This window comes from Chrysemys picta, chromosome 4, assembly GCF_011386835.1.
Source record: "Chrysemys picta bellii isolate R12L10 chromosome 4, ASM1138683v2, whole genome shotgun sequence".
Classification (NCBI taxonomy): Eukaryota; Metazoa; Chordata; order Testudines; family Emydidae; genus Chrysemys; species Chrysemys picta.
The window spans coordinates 53300873-53319365 of record NC_088794.1 but is presented as its reverse complement, the minus strand read 5'-3'; the positions used below and the strand labels follow the sequence as shown (position 1 = coordinate 53319365).

At 40.8% G+C, this 18493-nt stretch overlaps 1 protein-coding gene across 3 annotated transcripts in view; it reads left to right on the top strand.

Annotated features, from left to right (window-relative positions):
- The first annotated feature begins 2068 nt into the window (after positions 1 to 2068).
- The window catches only part of QSER1 (glutamine and serine rich 1), a 96094-nt gene continuing 79669 nt past the window's right edge, over positions 2069 to 18493 (top strand). The window contains exon 1 of one of the 3 annotated variants that reach the window (XM_005291519.5): positions 2069 to 2583. In XM_005291519.5, the coding sequence (XP_005291576.2) occupies positions 2459 to 2583 (125 nt within the window). In that variant the 5' untranslated portion in view covers positions 2069 to 2458. Of the gene's footprint in view, positions 2584 to 2667; positions 2849 to 18493 lie in introns of those variants that run through there. The other 2 variants (XM_042857278.2, XM_065592258.1) reach the window with 2 other exon arrangements.

The following is an 18493-nucleotide window of genomic DNA, read 5'->3' as shown; positions in this document are numbered from 1 at the left end:
TAAGCAAATTCTTGACTCTCCCTTAACCTCTGCCCAATAATAAGATTATTTAATCTATTTCTGCTGTTTTGACTATTCATCTCCCTCAAATTCATTTCCTCTAAAGTTTAAATCCTTATCTTCATTTTTAAGTCTCTACTCCTCATTTCATGGCCTGCACTCTTCTCACCTTGTTTTTCATACTCTCCTCCTTCTCTTGCCTTTTACATGCTATTCCCTACATGTGAAACACCACTCTTATCAGTTCACCGTCTATCCTCAAACTGCACCCACCATCAAATCTCTCCTGAGAACCCCTCTTCTTTTGCCTTACTATACACGGTTGAATCCCGCATCTCTTCTTTCACTAACACCTTTCTCTGTCTATATTCCTGTTCTAGGTTTGTAGGCCCCAATCGTGCAATGACATCCATGGGTGGATCTCTGCGTCTGAATGGACCTCCCAGTGAGGCTCTCCACTAGCTCAGATATCCTAGATTTTACAATCTTTGTAGCAGGAACCTTGTTTTTATTTAATCTCCATAAAACTCCATGCAAAGTAATGGCATTTTATGTTTATTAAGAGATAACAACATGATGTGGTGACAAAAAATACTTGTGGGTGAGGGAACAGGATAGGGGGAAAAATATATTAATTTTATCTTGAGAGGAAAGGGATCAGATATTTTAATAGAATAAATATTATGATAAAAGAACAGAGGAGAAAAATGTGAGAATCAAGAATAACTTATCTAATTGTACTTAAGTTAAATGTATTTTGATTATTATTGTAATAGGTTTAGAAGTTGTCAACACCTTTAAAGCCAATGTAGTACAAAATATGTCAAGGTGTTTGATTTTGTTTCAATGGCTCCTCTCCTTCTCTGAATATTTTATATCTATGCTGTCTACTGGTATGTGAGGAACTGGTGCTTTTTATTATTCCTGCTGTTGAAGGAACAATACAAACAACTTCCAGGAAACAGAACTGTCTGCAACAGAGCTGTTCTCAAACTGGGATAGCAGGGACTGAGGGAAATTTTACAAAGCCTGAGTGAGATTGTAAATTATCAGCAGCAATACACTCACAACAAAGCCTTTCCTCAACAATGGGAGAAAACTGTGTATAACTGCTTTTAAATTAATTCCCAAAAGATAATCTCCCTACCGAGGGATGAGAATTAGGAAAAGTCTGTGGTGGTGGTAATAGCTGTGTGGGGGAAAAGGAAGTTCAGAGTCCTATCATTGCAACAAATCTTTGCTGCTTGGCACCTGCTTTTGAATGTAAACTTCTTCACCTGGTTTGAAGAATATAAGGTACAAATCACCACATTCCCCCGGAGGGAAAATTTGTCAAGGTGTGTGGGGGGGAAGCATCACGTATGGAGCTGTAGGCTTCACGGGGACATGCAAGTAGGGAGTTGGGGGAATCATCCCTCCTTCTCCAGGACAGCGATCACTACCCGCATATGGGGGAGAATAACAACTACCTCACCCGCGAATTTGACAAGCTGTAGGCAAACGATCCGCTGGAACTGGAGAAGGCGCCTCTCTCCCCGCCGCTGCCGCCGCCCCCCAGTGCGAACGGCAAAGGAGAACATTCCTCCTCCTATATAACATGAGTGGCCACAGCAAGCTGGCTGGAGGGCACGGGGTGGGCGTGGCAAAGCGCGGGCACTTTACCTGCCACAGCTCCGGACCGAGAAGGAAAATTATGTTTCAGCCCTTAATGAAGCTCAATCTTCCCCCAACTGGGCCCCGCCATCGAGGGACACTCACCTCCGCACACTATTCTGCCTGAGACTCGGGAATCCCCGGGATTAAGCACTCCTCTCCCTCTCCCACACAAAGGGACTTCGGATTATAGCTCCCCAAACACCCGATTAAATACCTCCCTCGCATTCATAGTCTGGATTAAAGCCCCTCTCTGGGGCTGGTTACCACCCCCCCAATCCGGATTACATCTCACCATATTTTCGACTCACCCCTATAGGTAGGCTACGGCCCCCTTTCAACCGGGATTAAAGCCACCCCGTTTCTCCGAGGCTAGATTACAGACACGCCCTGCCCCGACCCATCCTGCGCTGTCTGCCCCGCCAGGCAATCCCCACCCCCCGGCCTCCCTTGCCCCCTGGCCGCGGGAGCCGAAGCCCATCAGTCCCAGTGAGCTGTGGAGGGGGAGGTGCATCCTGGGAAGGAGCAGCCCGACATGGGTCTCCGCCTGGGCGACTCGCAGCCCCTGCCACCGCCTCCTCCGTGCGCTGCTCCCCTGAGCCGCCCGCCGGCCGCCGCCCGGAGCTGAGCCGGGTGGGGGGGAGGAGGCACTCGGCGGCCTGGCCCGGAGCGGCGGGGGGACGCGGCGCTGCCCGCCCCGCATGAGGGAAGGGGGGGCCGTTCCCACCCGCTCTGCTCGGTGCCCGTTGCCGCCGCCCCGCACACAGCGCCCGAGCGCAGCCCCCGCGCCCCGCTCGCTGCCCCGATGATGGACAGGAACTACCCGCCGACTCCCAGCTTCGCCGACCCGCTGGCTCCAGCCGCCGCCGCGCAGCCAGCCGCCACCGCCGCCTGGGCCTACGAGCGAGGCGCGGGCAGCCTCAAGCCCAGGTAAGGAGGGTCCGCCGGGGGGCTGCGCCAGGAAAGGCCGGGGACTGAGACGGGGCCTTCCCCGCATGGGGGCGTGGGGGTCACCGGCGCCCTCTCTGGGGGGCTCCTCCGCGCGGTGCGAGCCAAGCGGGGCGGAGAAGAACTTCTCGCGGGTGGGGAGGGCCTGAGGGGCGTCCCCCGGGGCTGGGCCCTCCAGGGAGCCGGGGCTGCAGGAGGGAGCCGCGGGGCACGGAGCCGGGCTCTGGGGCGCAGCTGGGGCCCGGCGGTAAGGAGCAAGGCCGCGGGGCAGTAACTGGGCCACGGCGCGCTGCTGGCGGGGGCGAGCTGGCGAGAGCTGGAATCCGGGCTGGCGTCCCAGCGGCCCGGCACACGCACGTTCGCAATGGCCAGGGCAGCTTTTCTTTCTCTCCCCCAGCAGCAGTGGGCCCCCGGGGGTGGATGCAGGCTGGCAGGAGGCGCCTTTCCTCTAATCTGCGGTCCCAGGGCTGGAGTTTGTACCAGGTTCTGAACAGTCAATGAGGGAGGCTAATCTGAGCAGGGAAAGTTGCTGGTTTCCCCCTTCTCCAAAGGGTTCAAGAGTTCATGTTTTCCTCCAGCGATTCCTAGGGAAGCCCAATATAGCGAACGTGTATCTCGATCTGTACAAAAGAGTAACATTCTCCCAGTGCATTAAACTGCGAAACGGCAACATTAAAAGCGGCCCAGTGAAAGGCGTGGTCCAATTTGTTAACGGCATGGACTACTAATAAGAGATGCGGTGTCAAGAACAATACTGTGTCTTGTAGGTGCAGCCCCTGAATTGCGAGGCTACAAATGCTGGGACATTGAGAGCTTCTAGTGACCTCATCCTAAACCACCATGGGGAAGCTCCCGTGTTTATGATTTCACCCCAAACCTCTTCGCTATACTCGCAGCTTTGTTTCACCCTTTATTTTGGATTATAGCATCTTATTATTACTCTCCTGTTGTTCAGGGTTGCCTTTTCCTTATAAATCTCTATTTTCAGAAGTGCAGTGCTCCCTCTGTGCAGAAACTTGTCCAAGTGGATTCAGCCCCTTTTTAAAAAAGCTGGGAGAAAAAAATTAAAAGTAAAAATATTATTTACAAAAGATTTTATTGGGTCAGGTTTGCTTATATATTGTATAACTCAGGTTAATTTTGTTAACTTAAAAAAATACAAATCCTAAAATTTTCCAAGTGATCAGTCTCTGTTTTGGCTTCTTTTTATTATTATTTAATAATTATATTATCTGTCTATCTTAGGTATATGTGCAGCTCCAAATTACTGTAGTATATAAGGCAAAATACAGTGTTAGTGTAAGCATAACATGAAAATGGAATCTCTTGTTGCTATGCTAATATTTGGTCACTTAAACTTGAAATCTCCTTTTTCCTCTCCTCTTCCCCCTGCTGTAATGGGATGGGTTTTCCTGTATTGAGGAGTTTAGGGTTCCCCTCACCTTTGTTAAGTGGTTTAAAATATAGCTTGCTCTGTCTACATCCCTTCTCCCTGCAAGAGTCTCATATTTAATGCATTCCATGTTTATATTAGCAACTGTTCAATTATTCAGATTACATACAGTGACAATGAATATTGGAACCCACCAAAATGGAGGTTTAGCACTTTGCTGTTGGCATATGCAGTAGGTTTGAAAACAACAAATAATCTATAAGGATTTTTAATCTACACATTTTTTCTCATATAAAGACTGACACCATATTGTAACAACTCAGCGTAGCTGTAGGTCACAGTCTAGACTCATTGGTTTGCAAATACAATTTTGTATTATAGATTATACAAACTCTAGATAAATAATACATATGTTAAATTAAGCATAAATATAAAAATATATATTTAACCAAGTTAAATTATTGTGAAAGGTATAAACAAATGAGGTATTTGTCAGTTGTTAATTATTATTTTTGTTTTAAGTGTTGTCCATCGTGTAATGATATTTTAGAGGCCTGAAACTAAAGCCTTTTTCTTTACTGAATATTTTAAACACTTACCGTTAAGAGAAAAACACAAACAAATGATTAAATAAACTTTGTAAGCACATTACAAATAGGTCATATTGGCCAAACTTATTTACAGCACTTAAAACTAAAGTCTAACACTTATTCATGTTGCAAGTTCAACATAGGTAGAGACAGTGTAAGAATCCCCACAGTGCCTTGCTGGTGTGTGTCCACCATTTTTGAAGGCCTGCTTCTAGGGGTGAGCAAGAAGGTCAAAGATTGAAGTAGCAAGGAGACTGAACTGCTCTCTCACCCCATAGCCCTCAATTATCCACAGATCCCGATGTGTGATGGGCTTGCTAGAAATTCAAAATGAACTAAAAAGGAATCTTGATATTACATTGGATTTATCTAGCCAAAGCTTTCAATACCAATTCTCTTATGAATCAACATTTAATGTCAATTTTCAGTGGCAAACACTGAAATAAAGCTATTTAAAGGACAGGTTTAAAGTAAGCCTAAGGCTACGTCTACATTGCACACCGCTTTTGGCAGCGTGTATGGTATGTGTAGTGAAAAGCACTGGCAGTGGGAGGCAGCAGTGAAAGGTTTCAGCAACTCACTGCTGCCAGAGACTTTCATTGCCATGAGGAAAGGCTCTGGTGGAAGAAGGTAGAGGGGAAAGGCTGATCCCCACTGCTGGAGCCTTTCCCTGCAACAGAGTGGCCAGAACCTCCCCCGCTGCCAGTCTTTACCTGCAGCGGGGAAGGGATCCAGCAGCCGGGAGCCTTTGCTCACTGCTGAAGTCTTTTTCTGTGAAGTGGAAAAACTCCAGCAGCTGGGAAGTAGTGGGATACTACACAGTTAAAAACAGCAGTGTAGACAGGAAGGCATGGCTTGGGCAAGCAAAGAGCTGTGTAGGATATGTATTCGGGTACATACCCACAGCCTTCAGGAGTGTTTGTACTCCACTTACTAAGCTGTTCTACACTGCTACTTAAACCCATGCGAGGGCGGCTAACAAATACCTACTCTACACGCTACTGAAAGAAAAATGCAGTGTAGATGTAAAAGGGGAGTCATATACCTCGTTGTGCCCCACCAAGTCCTGAATTGCAGGGAGAACTTCTAAATGTGAGACGGTAATTCAGGTTATGTCTATATCAGGGGTAGACAACCTATGGCACATATGCCAAAGGTGGCATGTGAGCTGATTTTCAGTGGCACTCACATTGCCCAAGTCCTGGCCACCGTTCCAGGGGCTCTGCATTTTAATTTAATTTTAAATGAAGCTTCTTAAACATTTTTAAAACCTTATTTACTTTACATACAACAATAGTTTAGTTATATATTATAGACTTATAGAAAGAGACCTTCTAAAAACATTAAAATGTATTACTGGCATGCAGAACCTTAAATTAGAGTGAATAAATGAAGGTTCGGTACACCATTTCTGAAAGGTTGCCAACCCCTGGTCTATACTGTGCACATTCCGGCCACACAGCTGTGCTGCTATAGCAGTGCTGTTGTAAGGTATGCAGTGTAGCTGCTCTTTCTGAGCTCTCTCCTGCCGACAAAATAAAACCACCCCCAACGAGAGCATCTCCCACTGACAAAGCGCTGTCTACACCGGTGCTTTTTGTGGGTAAAACTTTTGTTGGTCAGGGGGATGTTTTTTTTCACAGCCGTGACCGACAAAAATTTTACTGTCAAAAGTGCAATGTAGACATAGCCTCAGTCTCCATGCTAGTTCAGTCCTTGACCTCTCTTTAGAGTACCTACAAAGATGCCAGTTTTAATAGTTTTTATTTCTGGTGTGGGCCTTTGTCCATAAGAATATGAACACTTCACATAGGCCACTGAACAGGTTCCTGAAACAAATGCTTCTAGAGGAGACAGGCTACATATCCTTTTACCAGTGCAAAAAGACATTCAATTTCTAAATGTTTTTGAGTCTTTTTTTCTTCTTCCTTCCTGCTTCTTTGAAAAATTAATCCCTTTCTGTATTACAGGCCAGAGCAGCAGCCCTTTCGTTTTCTATGTTTGTTTTTTCTGCCTTTTTTGCCTATCCCTTGTTTGTATTGGAGCATTCTGGTGAAACTGGCAGGATGGGCTATTAGGAAGGAGGGTGGATTTAGAAAGATCACTGCTCTCATTAGGTAAAGACACCTACAACTATTGAATTTTAAATGATGTCAAAGTTTGTACAAAGAATGTACAATTTCTCATCTACGTTCCTTACTTTAGACTCTTCTCCTCTTCACATCTCCACATCTTCCATGGAATCTTCTGACTCCAGGTTTATTTGCTGTTTCAGTAGTCAGTGAGTGGAAAAGAATATCATTTCTTGTGTAACTTGTTACAGATACAATGCTGAGAAATTCAAAATAGCTGTGGGGTTTCTTTAGCTATCCAGAAAGGTTTCAAAGATATGGGACAGGCCATGAAAATCAGGTGTGTCCTCTGAACTTCAGGATCATGTGGCACCCTTGGCCCCTTCTCAGGCATTTGAGATTGTGTTGCCTAAAGTTTAATACTAGTTGTGGTTGAGAGTGTTCTTCCATTATAAACCATGTCCAGGTCTTCATGAACTTTCTAGTGGGGGGGGGGGGGGGGGGCGGGGAGAGATTAACTTTTATGGCTGAATTTATGTTTGCGTGTGTGAATGTAGTGTTGACTTGACAATTCTGGAGATTGAGGGCTTCTGTTTATCTAGAGAACAGATACAGCATAGCTCACAGCAATGCAAGCTTCTCTATGCAGATTCACTAGTGTGGCTCATTCCTGATCTGAAAAGACCACTGCTAGGAATTGGAAGATAATTTGTTTTCTATATCCATCCAGTTATTGGACTCTCTGTAGAGACTGCCATGGGTACCATTTAGAAGTGGGGCTCTTTAGGTTTGTGATCACTTGTCTACTGGCAACAGGAATAAAGACACTACCAAATTGACTTCTCATCAGGAGCAGTAGAACCATGAGGTTTTGGGGGGCAAGCACCCCTGTAAAGGAAATATTGTGGAGGCTGATCTATATTTCTGCTTCTGTGCTTGTTGTTCATTGTAAGCTGTGCGCAAGGGGCAGGGGTAGTGAGAGCAGGACTCAGAAGTGCTGGAATGGCCACCTCAGTGCTTTAGATTGGTCTGAGGAGCAGGTAGGAACCACTCCCCATCCTATCCCTGACGTCTTGACATTGCCCCACTGCCCCTGACTCTCCCTGCTCAATGCACCCCTCTTCCTCCCAGTCAAAATGAGCTTCTGAGGCTTCCTGCTTCTCATAGGCTTTCAGATGGCCATTATTTGTCAACCACTTTTAGTCCTTACTGAAACTAGTAACCTGGAAGTTACCAATCATCTGAGCCAGCCAGTGCCCCCCAGAATGCTAGGGTTTTCCTCTGATCTTTTTTTCATAAAACTCCCACTGTGATTTTTTTTAAGAGATTCAAAATTTTATACAAGTTAAGGCAATTTTTTAAATTTTATTTTTGTACTCTTACAATGTTAATTGTTTTTGTTTTAGACATCAGGTTTAAGACCTATTAAATCCTAAATGAAGACTAGTGCTTCTGGCATATTTAAGGAATTTGTTTTAAATAGTAAAGTTATTTCTTTCTTAAAATGGGGTGCCATCATTTTTCTGTAGCTTTTGAGCAGTGCACAGCTTCCTGATAGAGCTATAGTGAAACAAACACAACTGATTTTATTTAAATGATTATATACCCAACTAAATGCTACATAGTCTTATATGAATGCCCTGGGATGTTTTTTCTTTTAAGGACCAGGAATTGCAAAAATCAAATGAACTCATCCTGTTAATGCCACATTAAGTTTTAGGTCTAAGGAAAATTAAAAAAAAAAAAAAAAATTGAGGGCGAGATCCTTCAACTGGATATGTGGGAGCAGACCCTTAAGAACATAACATAAGAACGGCCGTACCGGGTCAGACTAAAGGTCCATCTAGCCCAGTATCCTGTCTACTGACGGTGGCCAATGCCAGGTGCCCCAAAGGGAGTGGACCTAACAGGTAATGATCAAGTGATCTCTCTCCTGCCATCCATCTCCACCCTCTGACAAACAGAGGCTAGGGACACCATTCCTTACCCACCCAGGCTAATAGCCATTAATGGACTTAATCTCCATGAATTTATCCAGTTCTCTTTTAAACGCTGTTATAGTCCTAGCCTTCGCAATCTCCTCGTAAGGAGTTCCACAAGTTGACTGTGCGCTGCGTGAAGAAGAACTTCCTTGTATTTGTTTTAAACCTGCTGCCTATTAATTTCATTTGGTGACCCCTAGTTCTTGTGCCATCCTGGGGCTTCCCATTGACTTCCACACCAGTCATTACTCAGCCCTGTTGCATGTACATATGTAGGCAATACATTTACTATAGGGAACAAGAATTGCCTTGTGGTCAGAAGTGAGGAATTTAAGTACTGGTTCTGCTTCTGGCTTTGCTCCTGATGTGTAGTAGGGTGTTGGCTGTCACTAAGGGCCAGGTTTTCAAAAAAGCTCAGCATGTTACGTTCTGAGCTCTTTTGAAAATGTAGCCACGAGTATCACAATGGAAGCTGCTGCATTAAATGTGACCCTTATTTAGGTGCCTATATAGGATCCAAGCCCTTGAAAATCTGATCCCGATTGTGGGTGCTGACCTCTTCTGAAAATCTAGCTTTTTGTGACTGTCTTGGTTTCCCCATGTAATGCTTCACAGGGTATTATGAGGGTTAAGTAACTGTTTGTAAAATGCTTTGAGATTCTGCTTTATGATTAAAGGAATTATTAAATGCAAAGTGTTGTTTATGCTCAAAGTGACTTAGTTACAGTTGATCCAGGAAACATAAATGTGAACATCCCGACTCTTCTGTGGTTAACATCTCTACTTCCAAGTTGCATTAACACAGTATTTCCATATAATTCGAATATAAAGTGTACATTAAGGAATAAAATGCAAAACTTTCCTATGGATTGGTATTTTGACATTAGTGTTCAGTTGCATCTGCTCAAGACAAGTTATGGCACCATGATACTATTTTTTTTTTTTTTTTTTTGGAAGTATCTCATGCTGTCATGCTCTCTGGAGTGGCTCATGACTGAGTGCCTACCTCGGGGCAGACTGTCAGAAAACAAGGGCAGATATCCCACACTGGTAGTATGTTCTATAATTAGATTTCATCAAGCCAGTGACAAATGTGAACTTCTGAATCACTATACCAGTCTTGTCATGGAGTCACAGACAGTCGTCCCCTTAGACTCTCCAGTCTATCTTGCCACCCAGGCAAACTGAACTTTGTGATAAAAAGGTCACTTAAAAATCACACTACATCAGGTTTCACTGAGTCCCAAGAGACTAATCATTTACCAGATCAATTAGTACTTCAGATCTTTCACCAAAGACAACACTAACAGCCAGTTGTATAGTAAACTAACTATAGGTTTATTAGCTAAGGGAAAAAAATGAGTGTTATTAAAAGGCTATGACAGGTAAAATACATGTACAAGTGAATCACAGTTTGTAACGCCAAATGGTGGCAGATATGTAATAAACTGCCTGTTTCTCAAAAGTCTTTTCATGGTACCCAGATGGTCTCTGTGAAATCTCGACTTTGCATCTGGCACATGTCTCTGTAAGAGTCCAGATGCATCAGATAGAGAGAATCTTTTCTTGAATCCATATTTATAGTATTTCACTCAGTAAGCAAGCTTACAGTGTCTCTACCCACCTGGGCTTGTCCTTTGATGATGGTGTGTGAGGAATGTATTTTGACCTCCGACCATTATACATAATGGCCATTTGCTTTGAAATTAGCATTTTCTGTTAAAAGTCTTTAGATCCTTCATAAGCATTTCACAAGATTTCTTTGATGGGTTATTTAGTTACAGGGTAATGCTTGCTGTTACATTATGACAGGAACAGATAAGTGAAAACAATACAAGTATCATTCCACTAGTTTTCATGAAGTTTAAACATCTGAACGCACTTTGATCTATACTAACACACAAGCGAATTGGCCTGGGGTTGTGACCTGAGCTGGCACCTGGTTTGCCAGCATCACAATCTCAATTGCTGAAATTCATTTTATTTTTAATAAAATGCTAATGGGATTAATCCAATTCATGAGCTAATGGTATGCTTTTAAAATATAATTTTAAATAAAATTTTACTGATATATTTCACTAATATAATTTTATGCAAGCATATGCACGCCAGCCATAGTAAAATAGGTCTCAACCATTATGCTATATTTCATAGAGCACAATTCCAAATATTGCAAAGTATACTTTTAACAATGAACATATTAGTAATAAATTTGGGGAAACTGGTCTTTTTACCCTCCCTTGTGCAGCACTTGGAGATATATGAGTAAAAAGTTCTGTATAAGGGCTAAGTATTTATTAATGACATCATAGTTGTTATCCTTGGGGGGGGGGGGGAAGAAGAGCTAATTGATGGAGAAAGGGCAGAAGATAATAAAATGACATGGTAATAAAATAGGGCTGTCAATTAATCGCAGGTAACTCATGCACTTAACTACAAACAATTAATCACAATTAAAAAAATTAATTGCGATTAATTGCACTTATAAAAATAGAATACCAACTGAAATTTATTAAATATTTTTGGATGTTTTTCTACATTTTCAATATTGATTTCAGTTACAACACAATACAAAGTGCACAGTGCTCACTTTATATTATTTTTGATTACAGATATATACACTGTAAAAATGATAAAAGAAATAGTATTTTTCAATTCACCTCATACAAGTACTGAAGTACAATCTCTTTATCATGAAAGTGTAACTTACAAATGCAGATTTTTTTTTCTTTTGGTTACATAACTGCACTGAAAACCAAAACAGTGTAAAACTTTAGAGCCTACGAGTCCACTCAGTCCAACGTCTTATTCTGCCAATTGCTAAGACAGACAGGTTTGCTTACATTGACGGGAGATACTGTTGCCTGCTTCTTATTTACAATGTCACCTAAAAGTGAGAACAGGTGTTCGCATGGCACTTTTGTAACCAGTGTTCAAGGTATTTACGTGCCAGATATGTAAACATTTGTATGCCCCTTACATGCTTCGGCCACCATTCCAGAGGACATGCTTCAATGCTGATGATGCTCGTTAAAAAAGTTTGTCAATTAAATTTGTGACTGTACTTCTTGAGGGGAGAATTGTATGTTTCCTGCTCTGTTTTACCCACATTCTGCATATATTTCATGTTATAGCAGTCTCAGATGATGACCCAGCACTTGTTTGTTTTAAGAACACGTTAGCAGATTTGACAAAACGCAAAGAAAGTGCTGATGTGAGATTTCTAAAGATAGCTACAGCACTCGACCCAAGGTTTAAGAATCTGAAGTACCGTCAAAAATCTGAGAGGGCTGAGGTGTGGCGCAAGCTTTCAGAAGTCTTAAAAGAGCAACACTCCTATGTGGAAACTGCAGAACCCAAACCACCAAAAAAGAAACTGAACCTTCTGCTGGTGGCATTTGACTCAGATGATGAAAATAAACATGCATCGGTCCTCGCTGATTTGGATAGTTGTCAAGCAGAACTCCTCATCAGCATGGAAGCATGAAGGGACATATGAATCTTTAGTGCATCTGGCATGTAAATATCTTGCAACGCCAGATACAACAGTGCCATCTGGATGCCTGTTCTCACTTTGCAGGAGATAATGCTGCCTGCTTCTTGTTTACAATGTCACCTGAAATTGTAACCAACCTTGTTTGTTTGAGTGATTGGCTCACCAAGAAGTAGGACTGAGCGGACTTGTAGGGTCTAAAATTTTACATTGTTTTATTTTTGAATGCAGTTTTTTTTTAACATAATTCTACATTTATAAGTTCAACTTTCTTGACAAAGAGATTGTATTACGGTACTTGTATGAGGTGAATTGAAAAATACAAATTTTTTGTTTTTTACAGTGCAAATATTTGTAATAAAAAATAAATATAAAGTGATCACTGTACACTTTGTATTCTGTGTTGTAACTGAAATTAATATTTAAAAAAATATAGTAAATATCCAAATATATTTTAAAATAAATGGTATTGTTGTTTAACAGCGCGATTAATCGAGATTATTTTTTTTAAACTCTTGACAGCCCTATAATAAAATAAAAAAGTTGACCCCTCATGAGGAAAGAGCCCCAGAAAATCAAAACAATACAAGAAAGTGGGAATTCTTTATGTGGAGTAAACCACACTAATATAATTTATCCATGGTTTTCCCCAAGATTTTAGGGAAGGGCAGCAGGCCAGTCATCAAGAGAACTGTGTGAGCCCCAAACATGAAATTTGAAAATGAAATTGCTTAAATTGTTCTTTTGTGTTATTTTAATCTAAATTGAAGTTTATAAGAGCATGTATTTGGAGGAGGGATGTGTGATTTTATTACAACACATCTATATCAGAATCCAGACCCTCGTGTTAGGTGCTGCACAAACCTAGAAATGGTCCCTGCCACAAGAAACATACACTCTAATAAAATAGTAAACTATGTACTTATTAACCATCTTCCTCTGGTGGTGTACCTAATACCAATGACAATCAACTGATTTGTTTTTTCCTATATTACGAACAGTACAAATAGTGACATCTGTGCCACTGCAGAATCGAGTGCTAGTGTTCTTGATGGTTATTAATTGTTTAGAAGTATTGCTAAATACCCTTACTTTAAGAATAATTTGGGGGAAACAGGTCAGAGCCGGTCTTTTTCCTTCTGAGAGAGTGTGTTGTCCTTGTGAATGCAGACAGTTCAGTCTGGATCTGCCTGATTTTATTTGGAAAGTAATACAGAATTTCCTTACAATTGAAGACACTTGAATCAGCCACTGAGTAAATGCAATGTAGATGAACCAAACTATTTTCCACTCAAAACAGATCCACTGATTGAAACTTTGCAGATATTATCATGGAGGCAAAACCCCTCTATTTTGACTTCTGTACAGCCACACCATTGGACTTAAAAAATCTTTGCAGTTGGTCAGTCAGATTCAAATTGCAGCTTCTGCTACTGGTGCTCAAGCTTTCTTTCCTCCTGCCTGAGTTTGCATAGTTCATTCATAAACCAGAGTGATTTGGAAAGACAGACTTTGGGAGGAAGGTGCCTTGGGGATATTCTATGGATATTTGAGGCCAAAAAATCATCATAAACTCTTACCAAACAATGGAATGTTCTGTCACAAGGACAATATTCTTCCTCAAACTTCCCTAGAAATGCTCTGGTACCATCAACCTTAGAGGGCCTGGTCAGATGGGGGAAACTTCCAAATATTAAACCTCCAATCCTATCCCAAACATAAGATCCCGAGCATGGCCAGCTGTATGACCTGAACCAACATATTGGGCTCTGGTTTCATAAATTTTCTTGGGAGATTTCTCAAGCTTAAGTGCTTCAGGAAGTGATGTCTGTGATTCATTATATGACATTTTTCTCCTTTGAGAACTAATGCCCCAATGTGGATCAGATTGAATATGCAACTTTCTAAACTAAATTAGCAGTAAACAGGAATTGCCATGATCTCATCAATTTCACAGCCACCCAATGGGGTTTTGAACAGCAGCAATTAACTGGCTGGAGTCTTATTTCACTGTGTGGCAATACTAGAATACTAGTTTTTGGGGGAGGGGGAAGGAAGAGAGCAGTCATTCTCCCCCAACAGTAATTGTCAATGGGGCTCTCAAGGTTCCAGATGGCCGCAGAGTAAGATATGTGATACTCTGGTCAGTGTCACAACTAATATTCAGAATGGCTATTGGTAGCTGTGAAACTAGTCAGATCTTGCCATCACCTGCCACCTAGGAAAGCTGTGAATGGCAGCAGAGGTACCAATATGATCTGAGGGGGAAGTTGCAAAAATGGGAAGAGGTGAAAGGAAGTTACTTTGAAGCTTTCTGTTCTTTTTCAGCAGCGAGGATGGGAAGGGAAAGAGACTGGAAGTTCTCCCTTTGCAGTGGTTGGTGATGGTGTGGAAGAGGGAGATACACTGTAACTTAACTATTTTTTAAATAAACTGTGACCTTTAAAGGAGAACTACAAAATAAAAGCAAACTAGATTTGTGCCCTTGTTTGTTCATTAATGATGTATAAAAAGAGCCTGACAACCACCACCTTCCCAACATCCCAGCCAAATAAAATAATGCTTATTTGTTAACTTGAAAATATCAGGAGTGTAAAGTCTTCTTTTGCCTGTTTTTGTTTGTTTACCTTGAAGATTGTAACTTTGGGAGATTTTTCAGCCCTAAGTGAAGGGGACTGGGTGTTTGTTAAATAGGATTTAATGAAATCAGAATTTTAATTTTGGATAAAAATGACTACTTCTCTTTCAATTAATATATTTTCAGTGTTTCTCTGATGTTATAATCCCACCACTTTTCCAGTTGCTTCCTGGGTAGATAGTCCTGAATTATAGAGCTGATTGAAAAACAGCTACAAAAATTGTGGAAAATGTGTCCCATTTTTTCTATTGAAATTTGGAAAATTTTGACCGTCTTTACTGAATTTTGAATGTGTGTGTTTAACAACAACAAAAAATAATTCAGACTGTTTTTATACACCAAAAAGAAGCCAATAAGGTCAAAAGTTCAAACTCACCTTTCGCAGTCACTAATATTGAAGTTTAAAATTAGTCATATAGATCTAAATTATTTTTAAATATATAGTTTAAAATGTATTTGAACTAATTTCACAAAAATGGCATTGTAATTGTCTTTGCTATTAAGAACTCTGTAGGTGGTTTTTTATCTTAAGCAGACAAGCCAGCACTTGCATTCAAGTATTAAAATACTTAGTAGCTGTAAGAATACCTTGGCCTTCAGTTACCATGCACTTTTTTTTTAAAGTCAAAGAATTCAGCCATAAGAAAAATAAAATAAAAGGAAGACTGTTTCCTTTTAGCTTTGAAAGTGTTGTTTTGCTTTTTAAAATACAAAATATTTTCACTATAAAACAAAACAAACCCACACAAATTATAGAATTTGGCTCTGTATTCAGCCAATCCATGCATACATAGATAAGCTCTAGCACTAAACCTCTTTTTATTGGAGGTTCACATCTGAGTGATTGAGAGCTAGGAAATGGTGAAGATTTCACAAAAATGTCTTAAGTAGTGTTCCATTCAACTCACAGGCATCTCAAACATACTCTCCATAGTCGTGCAGGATAATTGAAAGTGGGGACTATTGGAGGTTATAACATTGCCTGGGCTAATAAATTCTAAAGTTGAAAGCAGAGGTGTATGAGCCTAGGAGACAATGATTATAAGTTATGCTTTAATAGATCATTGAATGCATATCTAGCCAAATATTTTAATTAATTATAACAGCAAGAAGACCAAAAAATGCCAACATGGTTCAAATAGTAAAGGAGATGGTGAGATACACAAAGACATCCTTTAAAAATCAGAAGTCAGATCCTACTGAGGAAAATAGAAAGGATCATAAACTCTGGCAAGTCAAGTGCAAATGTATAATTAGGCCTAAAAAGGCTATAAAGATCAACTAGTAAGAGTCACAAAAACCAATAACAATTAAAAAAAATAAAATAAAATTTAGAAGCAGAAAGCCTGCCAAACAATCAGTGGGGACACTAAACAATCAAACTGCTAAAGGAGCATTCAGACAAGGCCACTGTGGAGAAGCTAAATTAGTGATACTCAGAACTCAGTGGCTCAGGAGCCAAATTAGCAGTCAAGGTTACCCAAAAGAACCACAGTAGTGTGAATTCATTATTTAATTTACTGTATCTATCTATCTCTATATAGAAATATATATATAAATTTTGCAGTCATTTTACTGTGAGAATAATATATATAATTCTCACAACAAAATGACTGCAAAATTTTATCTATATTTCTATATAGAGATAGATATAGTAAATTAAATAATTAATTCACACTACTGTGGTCATTTTGCTCACATCAGAATGACGCCCCAAGTATTCTACATTTGGTTAATAAGATAGCCAAAGCATCCTGATGGGTTAATAATTAAATCACACAGTGTTTTAATATCATGTGCTGCAAAGAGCCACAGGAGACACATTAAACAGCAACTTATGGCTCCCAAGCCTCAATCTGAGTATCACTGAGCTAAATGAATTCTTTGCAATGGTTGTCACTGCAGAGAATATGGAGGAGATCCCTACACTCAAATCATTCTTTTTAGGTGACAAATCGAAACAACTGTTCTGGATTGCAGAATCAATAGAGGAGGTTTTGGCACATTGATAAATTAAACAGTAATAAGTCATCAGGACCAGATGGTGTTCACCCAAGTTTTCTGAAGGAACTCAAATATGAAATTGCGGAACTACCATTGGTGGTATGTAATCCATTGCTTAAATCAGCCTCTATACCAGTTAGCTGGAGGGTAGCAAATGTAATGCCGATTTTTAAAAAAGGTTCTAGAGGCAATCCTGGCAATTACAAGCTGGTAAGCCTAACTTCAATACCAGGCAAATTGGTTGAAACTATAGTAAAGAACAAAATTATGGGACACATTGATGGACATGATATGTTGGGGAAGAGTCAACATGACTTTTGTAAAGGGAAATCATGCCTCATCAATCTATTAGAATTATTTGAGGGTGTCAGCAATCACACAGATAAGAGTGATCCAGTGGATATAATGTACTTGGACTTTTGACAGGGTCCCTCATCAAAGGCTCTTAAGCAAAGTAAGCAGCCATGGGATCAGAGGGAAAGTCCTCTCATTGATCAGTAACTGGCTAAAAGATAGGAAACAAAGGCTAGGACTAAATGGTCAGTTTTCACAGTGGAGAGAGGTAAATAGTGGGACCGCCAAGGATCTGTACTGGGACCAGTGCTGTTCAAAATATTCATAAATGCTCTGGAAAAAGTTTGTAGAAGACACAAAATTACACAAGATAGTTGAAGTCCAAAACTGACTGTAAAGAGTTACAAAGGGAACTCAATAAAGGCAGTGACTGGCAACAAAATGGCAGATGAAATTCAGGGTTGAAAAGTGCAAAGAAATACACCTTGGAAAACATCCCAACTATACATACAAAATGATGGGGTTTAAATTAGCTGTTACCATTCAAGAAAAAGATCTTGGAATCTTTGTGAATAGTTCTCCGAAAACATCTGCTCAATGTGCAGTAGCAGTCAAAAAAACAAAACAAAACCCCAAACCCAACAGAATGTTAGGGACCATTAGCAAAGGGCTAGATAAAACAGAAAATATCATAATGCCACTATATAAATCCATGGTAAACCCACACTTGAATACTGTGTGCAGTTGTGGTCACTCCATCTTAAGGAAAAGGGGCAGAGAAGGGCAACAGAAATGATTAGGGTTATGGAACAGCTTCCATATGAGGAGAGATTAAGACGACTGGGACTGTTCAATTCAGAAGAGAGACAACTAAGTGAGGGATTTGATACAGGTCTATAGAATCTTGAATGGAGTGGAGAAAGTGAATAAGGAAGTGTTATTTATAGTTCACATAATACAAGAACCAGGAGTCACCCAATTAAATTAATAGGCAATATATTTAAAACAAGCAATAGGAAGTAAGTCTTCAGTCAACACATAGTCAACCTGTGGAACTTCTTGTCGGGGGATGATGTAAAGGCCAAAAATATAACTGGGTTTAAAAAAAGAATTGGGTTCACAGAGGATGGGTCCATTGATGCCTAGTAGCCAAGATGTTCAGGGATGCAACCCCATGCTCTGAGGGTCCCTAAACCGGTGACTGCCTGAATCTGGGACTGGACTGCAGAGGATGAATCACTCGCTAATTGCCATGTTTTGTTCATTCCCTCTGGAGCATCTGGCACTGGCCACTGTTAGCAGGCAGGATTCTGAGCTAGATGGACCATTGCCTTGACCCAGATAAATTAAAATTCAGTAACACTAAAATCCGTACCCAGAGTACAGCAAATGATGCTGAATTGCGTTATTGTTACAGTAAGCAGTT